This window comes from Elephas maximus, chromosome 6, assembly GCF_024166365.1.
Source record: "Elephas maximus indicus isolate mEleMax1 chromosome 6, mEleMax1 primary haplotype, whole genome shotgun sequence".
Classification (NCBI taxonomy): domain Eukaryota; kingdom Metazoa; phylum Chordata; class Mammalia; order Proboscidea; family Elephantidae; genus Elephas; species Elephas maximus.
Window position 1 is genome coordinate 100,281,061 of NC_064824.1, and position 26,295 is coordinate 100,307,355.

At 35.4% G+C, this 26,295-nt stretch overlaps 1 protein-coding gene across 1 annotated transcript in view; it reads right to left on the reverse strand.

The window, feature by feature from the left end:
* Positions 1 to 5,205: 5,205 nt before the first annotated feature.
* C2CD6 (C2 calcium dependent domain containing 6) overlaps positions 5,206 to 26,295 on the reverse strand; it is a 139,953-nt gene continuing 118,863 nt past the window's right edge. Inside the window, exons 14-16 of the mRNA XM_049888833.1 lie at positions 13,146 to 13,217; positions 8,319 to 11,627; positions 5,206 to 5,547 (exon numbers count right to left, since the gene is read on the reverse strand). Coding sequence (XP_049744790.1) covers positions 5,206 to 5,547; positions 8,319 to 11,627; positions 13,146 to 13,217 — 3,723 coding nt within the window. The remainder of the gene's footprint in view (positions 5,548 to 8,318; positions 11,628 to 13,145; positions 13,218 to 26,295) is intronic.

Consider the following 26,295-nt stretch of genomic DNA (forward strand, 5'->3'; position numbering starts at 1 on the left):
TACCTGATCCAAATTGAATTATGCAGTATGAGGTATTTTGTGTGTGTGTGTGTGTGTGTGTGTGTGCGTGCCTACTATCTTTCACTTCAAGGAGCCCTGGTGGCACAGTGATTAAGCACTCAGATATTAGCAAAAATTTTGGCGGTTCGAACCCACCAGCCACACTACAGGAGAAAGATGTAGCAGTGTGCTTTCGTAAGGATTACAGCCTTGGAAACCCTATGGGGCAGTTTTACTCTGTCCTATAGAGTCATTATCAGTCGGAATCAACTGTATGGCAATGGATTTTATGTATCTTTCACTTCAATCCATCCACATTGCTACATGTATTACTTGTTCATTCCTCTTTATTGCTGAATATTCCCTTGTGGTAGTTATACCATAGTTTATTTAATCCATTCACCAGTTAATGTGCATTTGAGTTGTTTCTAGTTTGGGGCTATTATGAATAAAGCTGTAGGAACATTTGGGTACAGACTTTGTATAGACATGTGTTCTAATTTCTCTGGGAGTGGAATTGCTGAGTCATAGAAAAAAAAAATAGTGACTCATAAATGTATGTTTAGATATAAAGAAGCTGCCAAACTATCTTCCAAAGTGTCTGTGCTATTTTATGTTTCCACCAGCAATGTATGAGATTTCTAGTTGTACCACGTTCTTGCTAATATATGATACTGTCATTCTTTTCTATTATAGCCACTCTAGTGGGTTTGTAGTGATATCTCGTGGTTTTAATTTTCATTCTCCTAACTTTTCATGAGCATATTTATCATTTGTGTATCTTTTTTGTTGAAGGGTCTGTTCAACATTTTGCCTGTTTTTCTGTTGGGTGGTGTGTTTTCTTACAGGGTTGTAAATTTTTTTTTTTAATGTTATAGATTCCAGAATACAAAGGAGCCCTGGTGGTACAGTGGTTAAGCTCTGGGCTGCTAACGGAAAGAGTGGTGGTTCAAACCTGCCAGGTACTCCATGGGAGAAAGATATGTGGGTCTGCTTCTGTAGAGACTGACGGCCTTAGAAACCCCGTGTGAAAGTTCTACTATCCTTTGAGTCGGAATCGACTCAATGGCAACAGGTATTCTGGAATACAAGGTTTTTGGTTTTCTTTTGAAACAAATATGTGTTTTGCAAGGATTTTCTCAGTCACTCACCTTTTCATATTCTTACCAGTGTCTTTTAAAGATCTGAAAGGTTTTAATTTTGGTGAAATCCAGTGGACCCACTTTTTTTCTATTTTAGTTCATGCTTTTTTTGTGTCTTATTTAAGAAACCTTTGCCTAACCCAAGGCCACTAAGATTTTCTTCTGTTTTGCACTAAAAGTTTTATAGTTTTAGCTCTTATATTCAGGTCTGTGATCCATTTCAAATTAATTTTGAGGTAAGGGTCAAGATTTTTTTTTCCCTTTTAGCATATGGATAGCCAGTTTTTCCAGCACCATTAGTTGAAAGGATTATCCTTTCCCCATTGGATTGCCTTGGTGCCTTTTTAAAAAATCAATTGACTATATATAACCTGTAAAACCCATTTGCCATCAAGTCAATTCCGACTCATAGCGACCCTATAGAACAGAATAGAACTGCCCCCATAGGGTTTCCAAGGAGGGGCTAGTGAATTCAAACTGCCAACCTTTGGATTATCGCCAATCTCTTAACCACTGTGCCACCAGGGCTACTGATTAAAAAAATGTGGCTCTAATTCTAGACTCCATTTTGTTCAGATGATCTATTTAACGGTGTACCAATACCATATACCTGTATATAAAAAAAAAAAAAATCCACTGCCATCGACTTGATTCCGCCTCATAGCCACCCCACGGGGTTTCCAAGGCTGTAAATCTTTACGGAAGCAGACTGCCATATCTTTACCCCCCAGAGTGGCTGGTGGATTCTAACCGCCGAACTTTGGGTTAGCAATTGAGCATTTCAACCACTGCACCACCAGTGCCCCTACCAGTATACCCATATACAAATGCCACATTTTATTAGTTACCATAACTTTGTAGTAAATCTTAAAATCAAATGGTGAAAATCCTCCAACTGTGTTCATTGTTTTCAAAATTATTTTGGCTATTCTAGATTGTTTTCATTTTCATATAAACTTTAGCATCATTTGTCAATTTCTATGAGGAAGCCTACTGGGTGTTTTTTATTGGGATTACATAGAATCTATAGACCAATTTAGGGGAAATTGACATTGTAAAAATACTGTCTTCTGAAATAAATTAGTCACAGCAGGACCAAAACCCAAACTAAACCCACTGCTGTCAAGTTGATTCCACCTCATAGCAACTCTGTAGGATGGAGTAGAACTGCCCCATAGGGTTTCCAAGGCTGTACATCTTTATGGGAGCAGACTGCCACATCTTTCTTCAGAGGAGCAGCTGATGGATTTGAACTGCCGACCTTTTGGTTAGCAGCTGAGCTCTTTAACCACTACACCACCAGGGCTCCTTCACAAAAGGGCAAATACTGTTTATTTAGGTCTTCTTCAATTTATCTCAGCAATGTTTTACACTTTTCACTGTACAAGTCTTGTTAAATTTATTTTTAAGTATTTCATATTTTATGATATTGTAAATGGTATTATTTTTATAAATCTCCAATTGTTTGTTGCTAACATACAGAAATACAAGTGAGTTTTCTATATTGGGTTTGTGTTCTGCGACTTTGCTAAACTCACTTTTTAGTTTCAAAAGCTTTCCCCATTTCAAGATCCTTAATCACAGCTGCAAAGTTCCTTTGCAGGTAACATATTCACAGGATTTGGGAATTAGAACATACTCATTTGGAGGGAGCCTTTATTCTGCCTACCATATGTCTAATCCTGCTTGGTGTCTGCTTCTGGAAGGACCCAAAATAACACAGTAGCCTTAGCTAAAGTGCCTTCCTATGAGCTTCAATAGTGCTTTTCCCGTCAAAACACCTGTACTTTCACAACTCTATTAGAATTCTGTGTCTACGTCCCCAGTAGACTGTGGACTGCTTGAGAATATTGTCTTATTCACTACTATATTCTCAGTGTTTAGCAAAGTATCTGGCATATTGTAGATCTTTAATAAATACTTAAGGAAATGTTCCTTGAATAAAATATATAAGAAAAAAAAAAAAAGACTTTTGCAAAGCAAATGTGAGCGATTTCCATGACGGGATACTTTTAACTCATTGTGTGTCACAATATTGCCATTAAAAGTTTAATGAGGAGCCCTAATCCATTGTTCTTGGGAATGTAAAATGGTACAGCCTCTGTGGAAAACGGTTTGACGGTTCCCAAAGCTAGATATGTACCCAGAAGAAGTGAAAGCAGGAGCACAAACAGAAACCTGTACACCAATGTTCATTACAGCACTTTTTACAATAACCAAAACCTGGAAACAACTGAAATGTCCATCAACAAATGAATGGATAAACAAAACATGGTATAAATATACAATGGAATGTTACTCAGCCACAAGGATAAATGAAGTCCTTATGCATGCCACAACATGGATGAACCTTAAAAACATGCTGAGCAAATTAAGTCGGTCATAAAAGGACAAATACGGTAAGTCTCACATATACGATGTAAGCAAATATGTAGGAACCAAAAATTATTAGTGGTTGACCAGGAATGGGCAGGGAGGAGGGGGTGGTGCCGAGAAGATTTTGCCTAGGGAATTGAGTTTGTGTTAATGGTAGTATAATAATTTGGAAAAGGATGGTGACAATGGTTGCATAACATGAAGAATGTAATCGATGTCATTGAATTATACATGTAGAAATTGTTGAATTGGCAAATGTGGTGCATATTTTCACACGCACACAAAAACATTTAATGAGGCAAAAGGATTTGAGATTTTTCCATCTAAGAAATAGATGGAAAGAAACTAGATCATTGGTTTTCCTCATAGGTACTGTTGGTGAATTGCCTATTTGCTCTCAAATCCACTTCCACACTCTTCCCTTGCTTTGCTTCACTGGAAACTACATTTTTCACACACCCTTCTTCCTGGTTTTCAGGTGGGTGTGCCTAATAGGAGGGAATAGCATAAGATCAGAGGGCGGGAGGAGGAGGGAAGAAACACGGCATTTCTCGCCCCTTCTCACATTCCCGTTTGTAGTGGCATCCCTGCTAGTAGCTGTGTCTTCTCTGTCCTATGGCTTCAGAACTCTGGTAACACCATTTCTCCCTACTGTCCCTTCCACCTGAGTGGGGTAGCACTTCCTGGTCTTGCTTATCTCTGGGTTGCCTCACCTTCCCTTTTGGCTTCTTAGTCTTGGCTCCATCACCAGTGAAACCAATACACTGTATTCCTTCAATTGGAAAGATCTAAAGTTATTTGTGTTTTCCTGGTTAGGGTCACTTTGAAAATTACTGGAAATTCTTGGTCCCCATAAAAAAATTACTATAATTATACCATAGAATGAATAATCAGGAATTATGTTTTCCATCAGCCAATTCTATTTAAACCCCATCATATTTCTGATTTTTAGAAAAATTGAAATTGACAAAAGTTCTATAAATTGAAGTGTTAGCTTCTCAAGAATGGAGCAAAGTTCAACAAGACCCAGATATGATACTTGATAAAAACAGAACAAATTCTCAGAAGTCTCTGATTTAAATCCTATGTTGATTTAGTTAAATAATTGTATTTTGTGCAATTTCTACAATTTTATGCAGTTTCTTGAGTTTGGTCTTATTAAAAACACCCCTTCGCAATTTTTGGAGTGAGTTAGAAAATCACTCCAGGGTAGAAAATGCCTTGGGAATTAGGCATCTGTTCTTTGTTATCTCTAATGATAGTGTAAAAAGTTGCACTGTCAAATGATGTTAAAATTAATGGAAGGTTTATTGGCCCTAAGAATTGCAGATTGTTAAGAGATCTAGAGCTATGAATACAAATAAAAAACCTGAAAACAGCACACAAGCATCATTTAGAGCATAACAAGTGTTTAGAAAGTCTGAGACACTATTACGTAATGAAAACAGGAAAGAGCTGGGAAGCAAATCTTACATGAACTGAATATGTATTTCTGTGTTTGTTCCCTAAGGTCTTATAAACAAAAACACATTTACATCAAAAGTGCTTATTTTTCATTTTAATCAAAACAAAGTGGTTCTAACAAGATGGAATTTGGTTGCTGACTTCTATCACACAGAAGGGCAGATCTTCAAACCATTTTGTTAAGGGGAGAAATGATATTCTTAATGACTGTTGGCCTCATATGTCACTCTGAAGTGTTTAACATTTGGATAATATCACAAATAAGCGAACATTTTTCAACATTCTCTTTTAATTGATTTTTTTGCCGCGCTTTACGCTTTTCATGATTCGAGATTGTATCACTTATATGAACTAAGCCTGCTGAAACCAGTCGAGGACTTTCAAGTTTTCCATTGCAGCCTTCCTGTCGTTTGTTAACCCCTGGAGCAGTATGCGGTCTGGCAGAGTGTTTTGATTGATTTGGGCTATCAGCTGGTCTCTTCCCTAAAAGCCTTGTCCTTGATTTTGTTTTTTCAAGAGGCTTAAATGAGGCCACCGGTAAATCCTCAAATTTATCCGAACAATCCTAAATATTAAAATAAAAGATCACATCAGTAAGTTGGGTTTCTTAAAAGTGCATTTTAAATTTACAAGGACTAAAGTTTTCTTTAAAGTTTGTAATATTAATAGTTAAAGAATGACGGCATCAAATGTATTGTAGGCAGCCCCATTAGCTACTACCCTTTGAAACTGTGCTTAAAAAAAAAAAAAAAAAAACTTGTTTCAAAGGATCTGCTGTTTCAAAACAGATGGAAGACATGAAGCTAGAAACCAGAAAAACTTAGGGGAGCTGTCCTCAGAGGTCAGACTCTTAGACAAAGCTGGCCAGCCTACTCTGTAGTTCTTCTGCACAAAAATATTCTTCCCCAACCCCAAATATGAATTACAAACTCTTGTATTTTACTTTTTATGTCACCTAAGCTTTCATTCTTTAAGTTAACTTAACATATTCTTTACCTATGTAAATATATATTATACTTATAAATATATAGACGTGTGTGTGTGTATATACAAATCTCTTTTAATCCTGTAATCCCACTTCTGGAAATCTAGTCTAAAGAAATAACTCAAACTATGGGAAAAAAGTTGTATTAAGTTGTACTTTGAAATGCTACTTAAAAATGTCTAATAACAGAGAAGTGGTTAACCTAGATTAGTATACCTAATTTGATGAAATATTAAGGGTATGGAATCATTCTCAAATTAGTGTAGACGAGTTGACTCAAAAGGTAGGCAGTTTGAATCTACCAGCTGCTCCTTGGAAAGCCTATGGGGCAGTTCTACTCTGTCTTATAGGGTTGCTATGAGTCAGAATCAACTAATTGGCAATGGGTTTTGCTTAGTTTACTCAGCAGTTTGAGCAGTTGCCTCAACACCTTGCAGAGACTGTCACACAAAAGGAATAAGCTACTTTAATTCAGAGAGGGGGTGGGAGTAAAATAATATAACTGGGGACTGGGAGGAGGTTGGCAGCACTGAGAAGAATTAGGTTAGCTCAAAAGAGAAGAGTTATAAAAAGGAGGTAGGAAGAATCTAAAGACAAATTCCATCTACTTTACATTTTTGCCTGTTTTGGAGAGGGCAAGGAAACATTCTCTTCTCTCTTAAGTACATGGCATAATTAGGTAAGCCATGTTCTTAAGAGAATGTCTTATATATTATTGAATAATATGTAATTTTAGCTTCAGAGCTGATATAATTGCTTTCTGGGGTGCCAGTGGAAGGGCACGGAGGCCCACAGCAATGGTTATTGTCTTCTAGGTGCTCCTACAACTCAATCTCTCTGTCTTCTGTTTTGATTCCTTTCAGAGATGATTGGATTTGAGAAAATCAGATGAGTAAGCTTTTCTGATCATCTGACAAATGCCCTCTTAGACCACTCAATTCCTGTTGTCAACTTTACTAGACAGAAAAGTTTAAGTAGTTTACCAAGAGAAGGAAATAAAGATAGCTCTCCTTTGACTACTCTAAGCTTAAAAGCATTTTTTCTCAGTACCTAGCAACAAAGTAGTGGTTCTGAGATCCTACATAATCTCATACTGGTTAACACAAATGTAATTTCTTGTTTTCTTTTAAAGTGTGACATTATAGATCCCATTTGTCTAAAATGAACTTTAGAAAGTCTTTGTCCTCCAAAAACTATGAGCCCATTATCTTTTCTTTTCCTTGTTTGTAAACACACACACACACACACCGCCCACACACATACACCGCCCACACACATACACCGCCCACACACATACATATACACTTCAATACCAAATTATTTTTAGGAAAGAAAAATCCAAGTTAGAGGATAAGCTATACTGATAATATTTACCCTGACACTTTAAAGCTAATAATTTACTTTACTGTAGAAAACAAATTCAAAGCTACTATTCTGAAATTAATCTATTTTTTCATTTAAAGGCAGAATTATGCACATCAAATTATCAAATTAACATCAATTTTAGAACTCAGAAGTTTTCCCAATTGCGGGTCATGTCCATACTAACAAAGAATAGTGATCCAGAAAATTAAGTCTCTTGCATTCCTAGAATGGTTTGTTTAAAGTCTAGTAGCAAATTTGTGTTTCTATTTGTTTTATTTATGTTGATATTAAAAATAGATTTGAATTCCTGCATTTCTCACAGCATGTGATATAGCAGAGTGGTGGTAATGAAAATACTAGAAGTTAAATCAAAACTTTGCAATTCATAATCCAGTAGATTGTAAATTTTGCATATCCTTAAGTCTTAAAAAATAACTGGCACATAGTAGGAGCTTCATATTTATTTACTGAGACAAAGATAATCCAACTATCTGGGGAAAAAAAACTATATATTTATACCTCTATCTACATGAAAAGAAAATTCCAGTTCTGTGACCTCTGCCAATGGTTGTACAAGTTGTGCCTACACAACCTCTGGCTGAGGGATGAGTTAGGGCTGAAATTCAGCCAGGTTTTCCTAGGCAGGGCCGCGTGCCCTGGCCCCAGGCTGTGTCAGGCTGGAGGGCCTGCCCAGAAGGAAGGGTGCCTTTTCTAATGCATGCCTGAGACAATGTTTCCTTGATCTAATTCACACAAAGTCACCAGGTCTGTTAATAGTCCCTCTGCTTTGTGATTGCATTTTGAATCAGCTGAGGTGATATTTGAATTTAAGAAGTTTTTGTTTTTTTTTTAAATTTTGAGGTGTGTATGTCTTGGGGCAATTAAGGCTATACACACACTTGCATGCAGACATATATACCCTAAAGTAAATTATTTATAGAACTTTGCCAAATACAGAAGTACAAGACTTAGAAAAACATTATTACATGTGTTGTTGTTCTTGCAGTCCAATGAAGCAATGTCCTTGGAATAGATTTCTTTAGATGGATTTTTGCTGGGGGCAGTGTGGTTGGTAGTATCTTAACTATCTTGCTAAATGACTTCTTTTGTTTGCCAGCATGATCTCTTTCTTTTCTGATCTTGGGCTTCAGACTGTCTCTCTTTAATACTTCTGGGAATAGGGATAGTTTTGAGAACTTGTCGACTTCTAAAACATTATATTGAAAAGATTGTGATTCAAGGACGTTGGCACATTTTTCACTGCAAATTTCAGCTGTTTTTTTATAATGGGTTTGCATTTCATTCTTGTATTCTGCAAATGTTACTGAATGTTGTTTTTTATTGTTATTATTTCCTTTCAATCTCTGACAATACCGGTCTTCTAATTTTGATGTCTCCCCCGCCTCTGAGTTGAACTGTGTTAGAGTGTGACTCTGCCGTGAAGGAAAAGTGAGTCTGTTTGAGTACTCATCTTCATCTGGCATTTTGCAATTAGGAACTCTTGGATATGGTGACAGTCCTGCTTCAGGTTTTTCCTCTGAGGTCAATTTATAGATGTTAACATGCTCCTTTTTTTCAAGGGACATCATGTTCAGTGTCCTTTCAAAGCAAGTGTTTGATTGAATTATTTTTGATTTACCACCCCAGCTATATAGGTCTTGAGTCTCTGCTTTACAAATAGAATTTTCTGCTCGAGGAAACTGTATGAAGTCATGTTCTTTCCTTTGATTCTTAAACGTTATATTTGTAAGTCTTTCTGGTGACTTATTTAATGGAATCTCTGGTACATTTTTGTTGGAAGAAGAATGAACTTTTATTAAACTTAGTGTTTTAGCTCCTTCTTTAGAGTAGTATCTTTTCTGTTCCCTAATTATTGACAGATTTTCTTCAAGATTGTGCAAAGGAAAATATTCTTTTTCTTCCTTTCTGATCAGTTCTGTTTCCACAAGTCTACCCTCAGGAACCTTTTGTAAAGTGTTCTTTTGAGCAATGTTTGAGTATTTAGTTTGCTTCTCCGAGTGCTCCTCTATAAGCTTACTTTCATCTCTAAAAGGCCAATCTGTCTTTATACATTTTAATGGCGTAGAACTGGAATTAATCAAATTTATATGCTGGTCGATCTTCTCTAATTGCCTTTTTGTGGTTAGTCCGGATTTTGAAAGTTTTTCAAAAAAAAAGCTCCGGAGGTGTTTGCTTAAATCAGCTTTTAGATTTAATAGTTCATTTTCTGATAAAGCTGTAAGATAATTTTGAAGAGATTTGTTTAAAGGAAATTTCGTGTTTATTTCAAGCCTTCTACCAAAACTCCCTCTTGAAATATCTTGTCCTGAGTCCTGTAAAGATATTGAGGCACTTTTAGCTCTGAGAGAAGATGTGCTTGAGAGTATACTCACAGGTTCTGTCTCTTTAAATAACTTGCTTTCTGAAAGATTTTCTAGGAAATAGTTTTGAAGAATTTCACTTAAAAAGGAGCATAGCTTTATTTCTAAATGTTTATCTATGAAATGATGATGAAAATTATGTATAAAAGACATGATTTCTTTCACAGTTTCTGAATATTTTTCTCGAAAAATGTCTTGCCCTCTTGGTTCTGATTTCTCATTAAGCAAATAAAGATTTTGATGGATTTTTGGTAAGTCGTCCTCGGTGATATGTCCTGATTCTGCAAGTCTTTCTACAAGGTAATGCTGGATATGTTTACTTAATTCAGCTTTAAAATTTTTTATTTCTGATTCTGAGAGTTCTTCTAGAAATACATGCAGCTTTGGGTTCAAAATAGGTTTTCTGTCTAATTTGTCGACTTTGTCAAAATTCTCTCTGATTTCTTCAGGGTCTTCTGTGTCATTTGTAAAAGAATGTTGAATTAATCTTTGTAATTCTCTTTCTGGTTGTCTTCTTTCAGACTGACCATATTTGAAAAAAACATTGAGGATGCATTTTAAAAAGGATTTTAATATTATTGTATCTGACTCACTAAGCTTATCCATTAACAAGTTGCTTAAATTTTCCAAAGTATTATTAAGATCATTTTCTTCTTTATAAAGCCTCTGACCATTCCTTGGCAAATCTGTTTTTATATCTGATATCGAATGATGTTTTGAATCTTGTGGGGGTATATTTTGACCTTCCTCTACAGATTCAATTGTATTGAGAGCACAAGTGGCTTCTTTGGGAATGGAGGGTATATTCTGCTCTGAAAGAGGTTCTGTTTTGATTTTTGAATACTCCTTTGTGGAATAGTTAGGCTTTTCGTCAGGAGAGCCTTTTTCTGAGTCCCCCAAAGAACTCTCTTGGTGTTCTTTATCTAATTCTGTCACTTTGATTAACCCAGATTCTAAAAGAGCATCTACAGGAAATGCTTGCATTATCCGATTTATAGCAGATTTGGACTCTGACAATTCTTGGTCATTGTCTTTTTTTTCATACTGAGCCCCATTATGCGAAGGCAAACTTCTCTCCCAAGCTGTGGGTAGTTGATCGTGCACATTCAGCTTCGTCCCACCTGGCACTTTCACTCCTTTCTCCGTCTCTGAGAAGATCGCTGAGGTGAATATTTGCTTTATAACATAGTCTGGTACGCCAGCCTTTAAGTCTTTTGCAGAGCTGTGTTCCCTTTCTACCTCTGTAGATTTTCCTGATCCACCTTCTGAAAGTGAATCTGTAGGCATGTCTTTAATTATTTGACTTAAAAGAGACTTTGAATTTAAAATATCTTTTTCTGGAAGCCAGCTTTTTAAGTCTTGGCTTTTTTCTGATACTTTGTCTTCTAAACTACTTGTTGGTTTATCATGAACACTCAGAAATTGAGATCTGTGGCTTTTCTTTCTTGCTTCAATGTCCATAGGAACTTCTGGTTTAGAAAATAATTCATCTAAACGGTCCTGTAGGTTTTTACTTAAAATTGACTTAAGCAGCATTGATTGTTTTAAATTTTCCACATGGGAGCTAAGATTTAATGACTTTGAGAGGTGACATGTATCTACATTTGCAGTCATTGATGATTCTCCTTCAAAATTTGGTAAAGTTACATTTGGTGGTCTTCCTTTTAATTTAGTGTCTAAAGGCTTTATTGTGATATCAGGATAACAAGCCCAGATTTTATTAGTAGGTTCTGCAGTTTTTTCTGAATGTGCTGGGTAAGGAGGATCTTGGTCTTCATGCTCTATAACCTCTGCACTTAAAATGTTTCTACATTTGGGCATGTCTTGGTCTTTCCTTTTTCTGACTGACATTTTGTTGTTTATATTCCTTAAAAAAGGATCAAAACCGTCCTTGATGTTGAATGTCTGGAATTGTAATATTAAAAAAAAGGTAAGAATTTCTGTAGCATTTATTCTGAATTTATAATGAATTTTCAAGTTAATTTTCTTTGAGCAACCTGTCAATGTATCTATTCATCCTCCTACCATCTACAAGGAGGAGAAAACCTATTTTAATTCTTTTAAATTATCTGAAATCGGAATAAAAATGAAAATTCCAATGCAAAATTTTCTCTAGCTTTTAATTTTAACACTATTTTTTTTTATCTATGTGCTTTTCACTACCTAGAATATTTTTTAAAGCCATCCATAAATAGTCGTGTGTTTGTATGTTTGTTTTAACTGCTCAATTTCCAGCATTAGCTGTATTTGTTGAAATGGTAACTAACTTCAGGATCTAAGTTCTATCCATATATTTACCATTTTAGTAGCAGCGTAGAAAAAGTAGTAGATGTCCCACTAAAAGTATCATAAACATTCTCTAAAGACTGACTTGGGGCATATATCAACTGCCTTTCAGTCTGGAAGTTTCAACAATGATAAGCTCCACCTAGCACTTAACATGTCACAGTAAAATCTTGCATTTTGATGAATCATTATGAAAGAAATGGTTAAGAGAGACCAGTACAAAAAAACTTTGCATTACAGTGAAATTTTAGTATAATATCCATAGGTAGTTTTATAGGTCTGAGATCAGCTATTCTATTATTGCAACTGCCTGCAAAATGAAGTCTCTATTCAAACCTTTTGCTTATACAACTTCTACAGTATCCAATTAAAAAAAACAAAATGTGAAATAATCAGCTTAATGCTTGTTTTAGTTGATTTCAGTTTAGTAGTTCAAAGTTCATTTTAATGGGTATAGCTGGTTTTTTGAATGGTAGTTGATACCAAGGTGATATCGTAAGAATCCCCTAGGTTTTTTGAGAAATACAGATTCCCAGGTTCCATCTCCAGATTTATGATTCAGTAGGTCAAGGGTGGGACCTGGGAATATGTATTTTTAAAAGATAGCCAAGTGTTTCTAATGGGTTGCCAGGTTTTAGAAACCAGTTGCTGTCAAGTCAACTCCAACTCATGGTGACCCCATGTGTGTCAGAGTAGAACTGTGGCCCATTGGGTTTTCAATGGCTGACTTTTTTGGAAAGTAGATCAGCAGGCCTTTTTCCAAGGCATCTCTGAGTGGACTAGAACCCACAACTTTTCAGTTAGCAGCTGAGCACGTAAAACCACCCAGGATCTCCGAGCCAGGTTTCAGAACTATTTAATTATTTAAAGTATCAGAGAAAACACAAGGAACCCTGGTGGTGCAGTGGCTAAGTGCTCAGCTGCTAACCGAAAAGTTGGGATTTGAACCCACCAGCTGCTCCTCAGGAGAAAGATGGGGCAATCTGCTTCTGTAAAGATTACAGCCTTAGAAACCTCATGAAGAAGTTCTACTCTGTCTTGTAGGGTTACTATGAGTTGGAATTGACTTGACAGCAGTGGGTTATTGGAGAAACAACGTAGTTAAATATGATTGATTTTGTGATAGAATAACTCAGGACTCACCTGATATTGTGTATTGCTTTCTATATGTCTTGGTCTGAGAGATGGTGATGTGAGTTGTTCGGGTGAAAAAAACACCTAATAAAAAAAGAAGTTTTAATTTTAGTCTACTTATAATGCAAGAATATTTTGCAAGATGATTTTATTCTTTCAACAGTTATTAAAAATATAAAAAATTTAAAACCTAAATAAATATCTTTCTCATAATAACTACTACTTCACTTTGCCAATTAGCAAAGAAATCTGTATTTACATAAACTTTGTTAGCTGCCTTCAAGTCAGCTCTGACTCATGGCAAACACATGCACAACAGGATTGAATCATTGTGATCCATAGGGTTTGCTTTGACTGATTTTTGGAAGTAGATTGTCAGGCCTTTCTTCCTAGTTTGTCTTAGTCTAGAAGCTCCACTGAAGCCTGCTTAGCATCATAGCAACATGCAAGCCTTCAGTGACAGACAGGTGGTAGCTGTGCTTGAGGTGCACTGACCAGGAGTTGAACCCCTTTCTCCTTCATGGAAGACAAGAATTCTACCATTGAACTACAAATACCCGCTGTGCATAATCTTAGCTCCTTGATATCCTATGGGGTTGCTATGAGTCAGAATCAACTCAACAGCAACAGGTTTATGGGTATTTGAAAAGTCAAAAAATAATACACACTGACCTCAAGCAGAAAAAAAGGTAGAAAAGAAAAAGAGTTGTCAAACAAATGTAACCTGTTTTTAAAAGGTTGTGAAATATTTTAGATAAGTGGCAGTTATATTGGTAGGAGCCCTGGTGGTGTAGTGGTTAAGAGCTAGGCTGCTAACCAAAAGGTCGGCAGTTCGAATCCACCAGCCGCTTCTTGGAAACACTGTGGGGCAGTTCTACTCTGCCCTGTGGAGTCACTATGAGTCAGAATTGATTCGACAGCAACAGGTTTTGATATTAAGATAGCATTTTCAATGACTCTCAATCTGTCATTGGTAATGTGTACTTAAAAGTGTTGAAACGGTGTTACTAAATCAAGGTGTAGAGGAACAATTATAGAATCACCAAAACAAAACAAAAAAAACAAACTCATTGCCATTGAGTCGATTCCAACTCATAGAGACTCTATACAGAATCATCAATTTTTTAGAGCTAGATGACACTTTAGTAATAATCTAGTCCTTTTCTTTATTTTACATAAGAATCCGAAGCTAAAATTTCTGGTTCCAAGTCACACAGAAGATTAGATACCTAAATCTAAAAAAAAAAAATCCTAGGTGTCCTAAATTCCCATCTGGTGCTCCTTCCACCATACAATCAGGACTGCAGTAAGGGAGCCTGGGTGGCTTTAGAAGCATCTTAATATGCATTCACACTGCCTACTCATCTAGAGAAAACCTGATACCACCTGTTTATAGAGAATACAGTACTTGAAACTGCTTTTCTATGCATTTTCTCCTTTAGTCTGGAGAGGGTTCATATTATGCCAAAAAGTTGATTAAAATAACAATCCAATGAATGATGTTCACGTAAGAGATACTTCTGGATTACTCTAAAATTTCATTAATATTAATAAGTAGATAACGTGACTCTATTCTTAAATAAAAGCAAATCAACATGAGTCAAGGAAAGTAACAAGTGTTCAGATCCAAAGGGCCCAGTGTCCCAAAGCTGAAAACAAAATCCTAAAGGCTTTCAGATGGAAAAAAATGGGTTACCTACAAAAGAATATCAAAATGATATCATGCTTTTCATCACTGCCACTGAACAATACAAAACAACAGAGCAATGCCTTTAAGGTTGGCTAGAATTCAGACTATCAACCACTGAGGGAACGTACAAAACCTTTTCAGAAATCTAAAGACTCAAAAAATATACTAACAATGCAGAGTGTATAAAAAAGTTATTCCAGGGCCTACCCCGCAAAAATGAAAATATTATCTAAGAAAGAAGACAACAAGGAGTATAAAAAACATGAGCATTGAGTATGACTTGAAAATAGTAGTCCAGATGATTTGAGGTGCTACATGGATGGATATTATTATTTAATAAGTTTACATTTATTTTTAGAATTACCTTCTGCTTATGACAATGATAATAGTTTTCATTGAATGTATACTTCTAAAGTTAAGTGTTAAATTATATAAGTAAAAACAGTTCATCAATATAAAGGAAAATATTAAATAAATAATAGTGCTGATAATACTCTAATACAGCAAAAAAAAAAAAAAATAAGAGTTATACAACTGACTGAAATTTGGGAAACTCTGCCTTCGAGGAAGCAGACTATAAAAAAATATATAAGCAATTTCATTGGCCTTTGATGAATGGGAGTCTGCCTCATTCAACAGTAGTTTACAGTCATAATATGACATTTGCTTTATGATGTACTATTTATTTAATCAGTTTTATTGAAGAATAATTTTCATACAATAAAACTTATCAGTTTTAAGTGTATAACTTGGTGAGTTTTGACAAATGTATACAGTCATGTAGCAACCACCACAATCATAACAGAAAACATTCTCATCACCCAGAAAAATTCCCTCATGCCCCTTTGCAGAATAACCTTTCTCCACCCCAGCCCCTTGAAGCCACTGGTCTGCTTTCTGTCACAAGAGTTTTGCATTTTCCAGAATATCATATAAATGGAAACATACCGTCTTTTGTGTCTGGCTCCTTTCATTTAGATTCATCCATGTGTCAGTAGCTTATTTCTTTTTACTGCTCCATTGTACGGATATGCCATATTTTATTATCCTTACACCAGTGGATAGATATATCTGGGTTGTTTCCAGTTTGGGACCATTATGAATAAAGCTGCTACGAACATTAACATGTAGGCCTTTGTGGGGACACAAGTTCTCCTTTCTCTTGAGTAAATACCCAGGAGTGGGACTGGTAAGTCATATGATAAGTGTATGTTTAAATTTGTAAAAATTTGCCAAACTATCTTCCCACATGGCTGTGCCAATTTGCCTTCCCACCACAATCACCTGAGAGTTGCGGTTACTCAGCAGTCTCACCAGCATTCAGTATTGTCATATTGTCAGTTGTTTCAGCCATTCTAGTGGGTGTGCTGTGGTACCTTATTGTGGTTTCAATTTGCATTTCCCTGATGACTGATGATTTTGAGCATCTTTACATGTGCTTATTTGCCATTTGTAAATATTCTTTGCTGAAGTATCTATTCAAATCCTTTGCTTATTTTCTGTAGGGTGTTTTTTTCTTTTTTCTTTTTTTTTTTTGGTGTATTTATTATAGAGTTATATATCATATTATGTTATGTTGTGATGGGATGTGATATATTATTTTTCCTACTTATCATAATATCCTTCATTGCATATATGTTTTGCAAATATTAATTTCCAGTTTGTGGCTTGACTTTCATTTTGTTTTCTTATTATTACCATTTTTTATTGTGCTTTAGATGAAGGTTTACAGAGCAAATTAATTTCTCAAACAATTAATATACATATAGTTTTGTGACATTGGTTGCCAACCCCAGGACATGCCAGCACTCTCCCTTTCTTGACTTTGGGTTCCCCATTACCAGGTTTCCTGTCCCTTCCTGCCTTTTTGCCCCTGGGCTGGTGTGCCCATTTAGTCTTGTTTTGTTTTATGGGCCTGTCTAGTCTTTGGCTAAAGGTTGAATCTCAGGAATGACTTCAGTACTGAGTTAAAAGAGTGGTTGGGGCCATACTCTTAGGGTTTCCCCAGTGTCTGCCAGACCAGTAAGTCTGATTTCTTTTTTGTGAGTTAGAATTTTGTTCTACATTTTTCACCAGCTCTGCCTGGGACCCTCTGTTGTGATCCCTATCAGAGCAGTTGGTGGTAGCTGGGCACCATCTAGTTGTACTGGATTCAGTCTGGTGGAGGCTGTGGTACTTGTGGTCCAGGTCCATTTGTCCTTTGGACTAATCTTTCCCTTGTGTCTTTGGTTTTCTTCATTCTCCCTTTCTCCAGAGAAGGTGGGACCAGTGGAGTATCTTAAATGGCTGCTCACAAGCTTTTAAAACCCCAGATGCTACTCAGCAAGGTGGGTTGTAAAACATTTTCTTTATAAACTATGTTATGCCAATTGAGCTAGATGTTCTCCAAGACCATGGTCCCCAGCCTTCAGCTCAGTAATTTGGTCCCTCAGGGAGTTTGAACGTGTCTGTGAAGCTTCTATGACCTTGACTTAGTCAAGCTGTGCGGGCTTCCCCTATATTGTGTATTGTCTTACCCTTCACCAAAGTTATCACTTATCTGTTGTCCATTTAGTGTTCCCCTACCACCAATCCCCTCCCTTGTAACCGTCAAAGATTGTTTCTTTTTGTATGTAAACTTTTTCATGAGTTTTTATGATAGTGGTCTCACAATATTTGTCCTTATGTGATTGATTTATTTCACTCAGCGAAATGCCCTTCAGATTCATCCATGTTGTGAGATGTTTCACAGATTCATCACTGTTCTTTACCATTGTGTAGTATTCCATTGTGTGTATATACCATAGTTTGTTTATCCATTCATCTGTTGATGGGCACTTAGGTTGTTTCCATCATTTTGTTATTGTGAATAATGCTGCAATGGACATGGGTGTGCATATGCCTATTCTTGTGATGGCTCTTATTTCTCTAGGATACATTCCTAGGAGTGGGTTTGCTGGACACGTGGTATTTCTATTTCTAGCTTTTTAAGAAAGTGCCTTATTGTTTTCCAAAATGGTACAACCCCCCATAGCCTCTCCAGCATTTATTTTCTGTTTTTTTGATTCGTGCTAGTAATGTTGGGGTGAGATGGTATCTCATTGTAGTTTTGATTTGCATTTTTCTAACGGCTAATGATTGTGACCATTTCCTCATGCGTCTGTTAGCCACCTGAATGTCTTCTTTGGTGAAGTGTCTGTGCATATCCTTTGTCCATTTTTTAATTGGGTTATTTGTCTTTTTGTTGTAGAGATGTTGGATTTTCCTGTAGATTTTAGAGATTAGACCTTTGTGGATTTGTCATACCCAAAACTTTTTTCCCAGTCTGTAGTTTCTCTTTTTACTCTTTTGGTGAAGTCTTTTGATGAACATTAAGTGTTTACTTTTTAGAAGATTCCAGTTATCTAGCTTATCTTCTGGTGTTTGTATATTGTTATGGTTTGTATCCTGTTTGTGCTGTGTATTAGGGCCTCCAGCATTGATCCCATTTTTTTCTTCTATGATCTTCATAGTTGTTGGTTTTATATTTAGGTCTTTGATCCATTTTGAATTAGTTTTTGTGTATGGTGTGAGATATAGGTACTGTTTCATTCTTTTGCAGATGGACATCCAGTTTTGCCAGCACCATTTGTTAAAAAGACTGTCTTTTCCCCATTTAGTGGACTTTGGGCCTTTGTCAAAGATCAGGTGATTGTAGGTGGATGGATGTACATCTGGGTTCTCAATTCTGTTCCATTGGTCAATGTATCTGTCATTGTACCAGTACCAGGCTGTTTTAACTACAGCAGCTGTATAGTAGGTTCTGAGGTTGACTTTCATTCTCTTAATGGGGCTTTTTCAAGAGCAAACTTTTTAAAATTTGATGAATTCCCATTTATCAATTATTTTCCTTTTATGGTCCCTGCTTTCTATAGGGAGTCATGAAAAACAGGTCAAAGAGGTGCAAAATCTAAAGGATTTTTGACTAGTCAAATTAAAATTTTTTCTCATGTGTTTTCTGCTAAAAGTTTTACAATTTTAGCTTTAACATTTAAGTTTATGGTCAGTTTTGAGTTAATTTTTCATGCATATGTAAGGAAAAGGTTTTTAGATTTTTTTTTTTTTTTTTTGATGTTACACTACAATTTGTTGAAAATACCATCTTTTACCCATTAAGTTACCTTGGCAACTTTGTCAAAATCAATTGACCAAATCTGTGTGAGTCTATTTCTGAACTCTTTATTCTGTTCCATATGTATATCTTTACGGCAGTGTGACACTGTCTTGATTACTGTAGTTCAAAATAAGTCTTGAAATTAGGTAGTGTAAGTTCTCCAACTTTTTTCTTCTTTCTGAAAATTGATAACTGTTCTAGGTCCTTTGCTTTTACAGATAAATTGTACAATCAGCTTATTAATTTCTACAGAAACCCCGATGGGATTTTGACTGGGATTGCATTACATCTGTGGGTCACTTTGAAGAGAATTGACATCTTAACATCGAGGTTTTTAATTCATAAACGGCATATCTCTCCGTTTATTTAGGTTTTCTTTAATCTTCATTAGCTTCTCAAAGTAATATTTATAGTTTTTAGTACACAGAACTTGCACATATTTTGTTTTTAGCCCTGTGTTTCATATTTTTGAAGCTATTGCTTTTCTAATTTCAATTTCCAATTGCTCATTGCCAGTGTATAGAAATACATGAATCCTTGCTAAATTCACCAATTAGTTCCAGTAACTTGTTATATATTTCTTAGGATTTTCTACACAGATGATGTCATGTGCAAATAAAGACATTTTTATATCTTCCTTTCCAATATGCACGCTTCTTATTTCCTTTTCTTGCTTTATTTCAAGGTTATAATTGCCGGTGCTGAGAGCAGTTATTCTTGTCTTTTCCCTAATGTTAGAGTCAAAGCATTCAATCTTTTACTATTAAATATGACATTACTCCCCTTTCCCCTCACCAAAAAACTGAACTAAACCCACTACTGTTGAGTTGATTCTGACTTATAGAGGCCTTGTAGAACTGCTTCTAGGTTTCCAAGGCTGTAATCTTTATGGAAGCAGGCTGCCACATCTTTCGCCCGAGGAACAGTTGGTACATTTGAGCCAGCAACCTTTTGGTTAGCAGCCAAGCGCTTAAATTTTGTAGATTCCCTTTATCATATTGATGAAGTTCTCTTCTATTATTAGTTTCTTGAGCTTTTTTTTTTTTTAATATCAAGAATGGACATTGAATTTTGTAAATTGCCTTTTCTGCATCTATTGAAATAATCATATGGTGTTTATTGTTGGTCTGCTAATATAGTGAATTCCAGTGATTGATTTTTAAACATTAAACAAATCTTGCATTCTTGCAATGAACACCACTTGGTCATGATGTAGTATCCTTTTAGATGTTCATGAATTGTGTTTTATAAAATTTTGTTAAGAGCTTTTGTAACTATATTCATGAGAAATATTGGTCTGGGCTTTTCTTTTTTGTAATGTCTCTCTCCCCACCCCCTCGATTTTGCTATTAGGGTAATGTTGACCTCAAAAAATGAGGCAGGAAAATGTTTCCTCCTCTTGTGTTTTTTGGAAGAACTTGTGTAGAACTGGTATTATTTACTTTTTAAATTTTTAGTAAAATTCCCTTGTGAAGTCGTCTGGGCCTGCAGTTTTCTTTACAGTAAGGTTTTTAAATAATAATACAATGTTTTTAAATAGACACAGTGCTATTCAGGCCATCTGTTTCTTTGAGTTAGCTTTGATAGTTGTGCCTTTAATGGAACTTATTCATTTTATCTAAATAGTTGAATGTATTGGTAAAAAGTTGTTCACAATATTCTCTTGATCTCTGTAGGATCTGTAGTGATGCCCCTCTTTCTTGATATTGTTAATTTTTGTCTTCTGTATTTTTCTCATCAGTCTAACTAGAGCTTTGTCAGTTTTATTGATCTTTTTAATAGAACCGGATTTTTATTTCATTGCTTTTCTATTGTTTTTCTGTTTCATAGTTCATTGATTTCCACCCTGATCTTTCTTCCATCCACTTTTCATTTAATTAGCTCTTCTTTTTCTAGTTGCTTAAGGTGGAAGTTTGAATCATTGATTTGAAACTTTTCTTCTTTTCTAATGTAATCAATGTTATAAATTTGCCTGTAAGTGCTGCATTAGCTGCATCCCACATACTTTGATATGATGTCTTCTCATATTCATTCAATTTCAAATATTTTCTAAATTTCCTTTTGTTTTCACATTTTTGTTCTGGAACATTTAGAAGTATACTGAATAATTTCCAAATATTTGGAGATTTTCCATCATTAATTTCTAGTTTAATTCTGTTATGATGAAAAAACACACGGTATGATTTCACTCTTTTTAAATTTATCGAGATTTGTTTTGTGCCCAATAATATACTCTATCTTGTTAACTTTTTCATGAACATTTAAAAAGAATGTATATTTTACACTTTGAGGGTGAAATGCTCTATACAAATCAGTTAGCTGAACTTTTTCAAGTCTTTTATATCTTTGTTGACTTTATCTCTACAATTACTGAGACAAGTGTTGAAATAGCCAACTATAATTATGAGTTTGTCTATTCCTCCTTTCAGATCTGTCAGTTTTTGCCTCATTTATTTTGAAGCTCTATTATTAGGTTCATACATATTTAGTATTGTGTCCTTTTGCTAAATTAATCCCTTTATTATTATGAAATGTTCTTCCCCATCCCTGATAATATGCCCTTTTTTGAAGAATAATATGTTCACTCCATGTTTCTTTTTTATTAGTGTTTTCATAGTATATCTTTATCCATCTTTTTACTTTTGGCTTTTGTATGTCTTTATATTTAAAGTGGGTTTCTTGTAGACAGCATATAGTAGTAGCCTTTTGCTTTATTATCTGTGATAATCTGTGCTTTTCAGTGGGATGTTTAGACCATCTATATTTCATTATAGATAGGTAGGTAGGTAGGTAGATAGATAATGTTTAAATTTCCTCTAGTAGGCCAAATATGGTCTCCAAAGGCATCCATATCCTAATCTGTGGAACCTGTGAATGTTATCTTATATGGCAAAAAATAAAAAGATAATTTTTTTTTCACAGATGTAATTAAGTTAAGGATCTTGAGATGAGATTATCCTGAATTACCTGGGTGAGCCCTAAATGCAATTACATGTATTCTAATAAGAGGGAGGCAGAGGGATATTTGACACACACAGAGAAGGCGATATGAAGATGGAACAAAAACAGAGTTAAAGATGTTGGCCTTGAAGACTGAAATGATGCAGCCACAAGCCAAGGAATGCCAGCAGCCAGCTGAGTCTGACGAGGCAAGAAATTCTCCCATAGAGACACTGGAGGGAAAGTAGTTCTGCCAATACCTTGATTTTGACCCAAAGATAAAAAATTCAGGTTTCTGGCTGCCAGAAAAATGAAAGAAAAAAGTTCTGTTGTTTTAAGTCAACGAGTTTGTGGAAATTTGTTACATCAGGTCACAGGAAATTAATATGTCTCCCATATTCTACTTGTTTTATGTATCCTGTTGGTTCTTTGTTCTTCTCTCCTCTTTTCCTGCATTATTTTGGATAAATTTAGTTTTAATAAGTGTCCCATTTTATCTCCACAATTGGTTTATTAAGGAGCCCTCATGGTGCAGTCTTTAAGCAATCAACTGCTAACCAAAAGGTCAGTGGTTTGAAACCAGCAGAGGTTCCATGGGAGAAAGATGTGGCAGTCTGTTCCTGTAGAGATTCACAGCCTTGGAAACACTATAGGGTTGCTATGAGTTGGAATTGACTTAACAGCAGTGAGTTTGGTTTTTTGGTACTGCCTTATTAATTCTACCTTTTTATTTTGACAGTTTAGTGATTGCTCTAAGATTTACAATCTATAGTACTAACTTATCACAGTCCGAAGTAATATTATGCCACTTCACATATAGAGTAAAAACCTTTTATCAGTATACTTTCATTCTCCCCATCTCATATTTTGCACTATTATTGTCATTCATTATACTTTTACATATGCTAAAAATCCTATAATATGTTGCTATTAATTTTGGTTTAAACAGTTACTTTTCCTTTAAAGATACTAAAATGAGAAGAAGAGAAAAAAAAAAAAAACCTTTTATATTTACTGGTGCTCCTCATTCCTTCATACAAATCCAAATTTCCAAGGTATAATTTTCCTTCTGCCTTAAGAACTTTAACATCACTTGTGGTGCAGCTATGCTTGAAATTAATTCTGTCAGCTTTTGTTTATTGAAAACAAATTTATTTTGCAATCTATTTTGAAAGATGTCACTGAGTAAAAAGTTCTAGGTTAATAGTTAAATTTTTATTTTAGTACTTTAAAGCTGTTATTCCACAGCCTCCTGGTTTGCATAGTCTCTAAAGATATCTGCTATTATTCTTATATTTGTTCCTATGTAAGTAATGTGTCATTTTTTCCTGGCTGCTCTTAAGGTTTTCTCTTTACCACTGGTTCTCAGCAATGCAATTATGATATGCCTTAGCATGAGTTTCCTTAGGTTTATTCTCCTTAGGGATGATTGAGCTTCTTGTATCTGTGGTTTTGCAATTTTCATCAAATTTGGAAAAACATTGACCATTATTTCTTTAAATATTTTTTTCAGTTGTCCTTCCATCTGAGACTCCAATTGTATATATGTTATACCACTTGGTATTTTTACATAAGTCTCTAATGCTATGTTTAATTTCTTAGAATCTTTTTTCTATCTGTGCTTGTGATGGTTAATGTCAAGTGTCATCTTGGCTAGGCTATGATTCTCAGTGGTTTGGTAAATATTATGTAATCATTTTCCTTTTTGTGATGTGTTATAAGCAGCCAATCAGATGAAACAGGAGTTTCCTTGGAGGTGGGGCCTGGCCCCAGTATATAAATGGATGCTCTGGCAAAGCTTGCTGTCTCTCGACCTAGTGCCCTTCTTCTCACCTGACCTCTAGTTCTTGGGATGTAAGCCTGCAGAAATCTGGCCTGCTGCCTGACCTGCAAATTTTTGATTTGCCAATCCTGACAACCCCATGAGGCAGCAAAGGCCTCCAGTCTGCTGCCTGACCTGCAGATTTTGGGTTCATCAGCCCCTGCAACCACTTGAGCCAATAGAGGTCTTCAGCCTGTTGCCTGACCCATGGATTTGGGACTTGCCGCGCCTCCCCACCCCAATTTTGTGAGCCATTTCATTGGAGTAAATTTCTCTCTGTATATAGTTATATACTCTTCACTGGTTTTGCTCTTCTAGAGAACCCAGACTAAGAAAATGCTTCATTTTGTATAATTTCTAACCCTAGGTCTTCAAGTTCACTGATCTTCTGTATTATCTAATATGCTGTTAATCCCTTTATAGGTTATCATTCATTTCAGACATTGTATTTTTCATCTCTAAAAATTCTATTTCATTTATACCTCCCATTCGGTCATCATGCTCATGTTTCCTCTTCCTTCTTGAACATATAGAATACATTTGTAATCACTGTTTTAACATCTTTTCTGTTAGTGCTATTATATTGACTGATTTTTTTTTCTGCATGATGGGTAAAATTTTCTTTTTTTTTTTGTATGTCTGGTAGTTTTTTTTTATTGGATATCAGAAATTGTATATTTTGCATTATTGGTTGTTAGATTTTGTTTTCTTCTTTTAAATAGTGTTTGATTTTGGTCTGGTACACAGTTAAGTTGCTTGGAATAAGTTTGCTCCTTTTGAGGCTTGCTTTTAAGCTTTATTGGGAAGAAGTTGTCCAGAGAAGTCATTAGCGTACGGGTGATTTCACCTCTCTAGCAAGGTCATACCTTCTAAGGATTCTACCTGCTGTCACATGTGTTCTAAGTCTTTCAATTGTGGCTAATGGGAATAGGAATTTCCTCCAGCCCTATGTGAGCTGCTAAAATTTTTCTACCTAATCCTTTTCAATGGATCTTTTCCTTGCCTTCTGTAATTTCCTACTTTGATCAGTACTCAATCAAAACTCCAGGGAAACTCCTTCACAGTTATCTGGAGATTTCTTCCTCTGTAGCTCCTTCCTCTCTGGTATTCTACTCCATAAATTCTGCCTCTGCCTCACCAAACTCCAGTCTCTATTTTCTCAGCTCAAGAAGACTCTGAAGCTTTGTTTTGTTCGCCTTGCTGGTACTGCTGCCTTTAGGCAGTAAACTGGTGCAGTTGTAGGGCTCACCTTGTTTGTTCCCTTCTCTAAGGAAGCATAGTCCCATGCTGCCTGTTGTTCAGTATCTGAAAGCCATTTTTCCATATATTTGTCCAGTTTTCTTATTGTTTAATGCACTCAATGTCATCAAGACGCTGTCTCTCCACCTCTTTGTTCATTTCTCTGTTGACTTTCATAGTCATTCTCTCTTCACTTGGCAGGAAAATGATCACTTCTAGTTCTTAATATAAAGGGGAAAAAAAAAACCCTCTCTCCTAATATCTTTACATTAAATCATATACTCATCATTGTAGCTGCAGAAACAGTGTTGAGATTGCCAAACCCACTAGGTATTGAAGTTGGGGAGGGGATGATATCTTAGTGAATGAATGTTGGCAGATAAAAAATATGCTGATTACACATGAATATTTTAATATTGTTGAGACAATTGCCTATCCATTTCAACAAATATATTAATAGATTCCTACCTCATACCAAAACAAAATTAAGCATAGACAGATTAAATACTTAATCATAAAAGGCATATACTAGAAAAGAATGTACTAGAAAAACATCTAAGAGAATACTTAGATTATCTTGGAGGGCACAAAGGAGCTTCTAAACAAGACAAAACCAACAGCCACAAAGGAAAAGGTGACAGAATTGACCATATAAACATTTAAAACTTCTATAAGGACTCCAAAGAAGTTAAAAATATAGATAGCAAAGAGCATAGATACCAAAGTATTATTATGCAAAATATATAATACATTCTCACATATAAATAAGAAAACATACAACCCAATATAAAAATATTGGCAAAGATTATAATCAAACAACAGAAATACAAATGGATAATAAAAACCAAACCAAACCAATCCCATTGCTGTCAAGTCAATTCTGACTCATAGCGACCCTATAGGACAGAGCAGGACTGCCCCACAGAGTTTCCAAGGAGTGTTTGGTGGATTCGAACTGCTGGCCTTTTGGTTAGCAGTCATAGCACTTAACCACTATGCCACCAGCATTTTCAAATGGATAATAAATCCATGAAAATAGTTCATTCTCATAATAACCCAGAAAATGCAAATTAAAACATCATTGAAATATCATTTTTGTTCATCAAATTAACAAAACATGTCTAGGGTGTCATTTTACATTTTGGGTGCAAATACAAATTATTAAATTTGTTTTGAAGGGTAATCTGAAAGTACCTATCATACCTCATACCCTTTGATCCAACATTTGTACTTCTCATATTTATCCTATAAAATACTGTATAGGTAAGGATAATCCTTGTCATTTATCAAGTGTCTATTATGTTCCAATCTCTTTAAAATTTGTTGAAATAGGTGATAG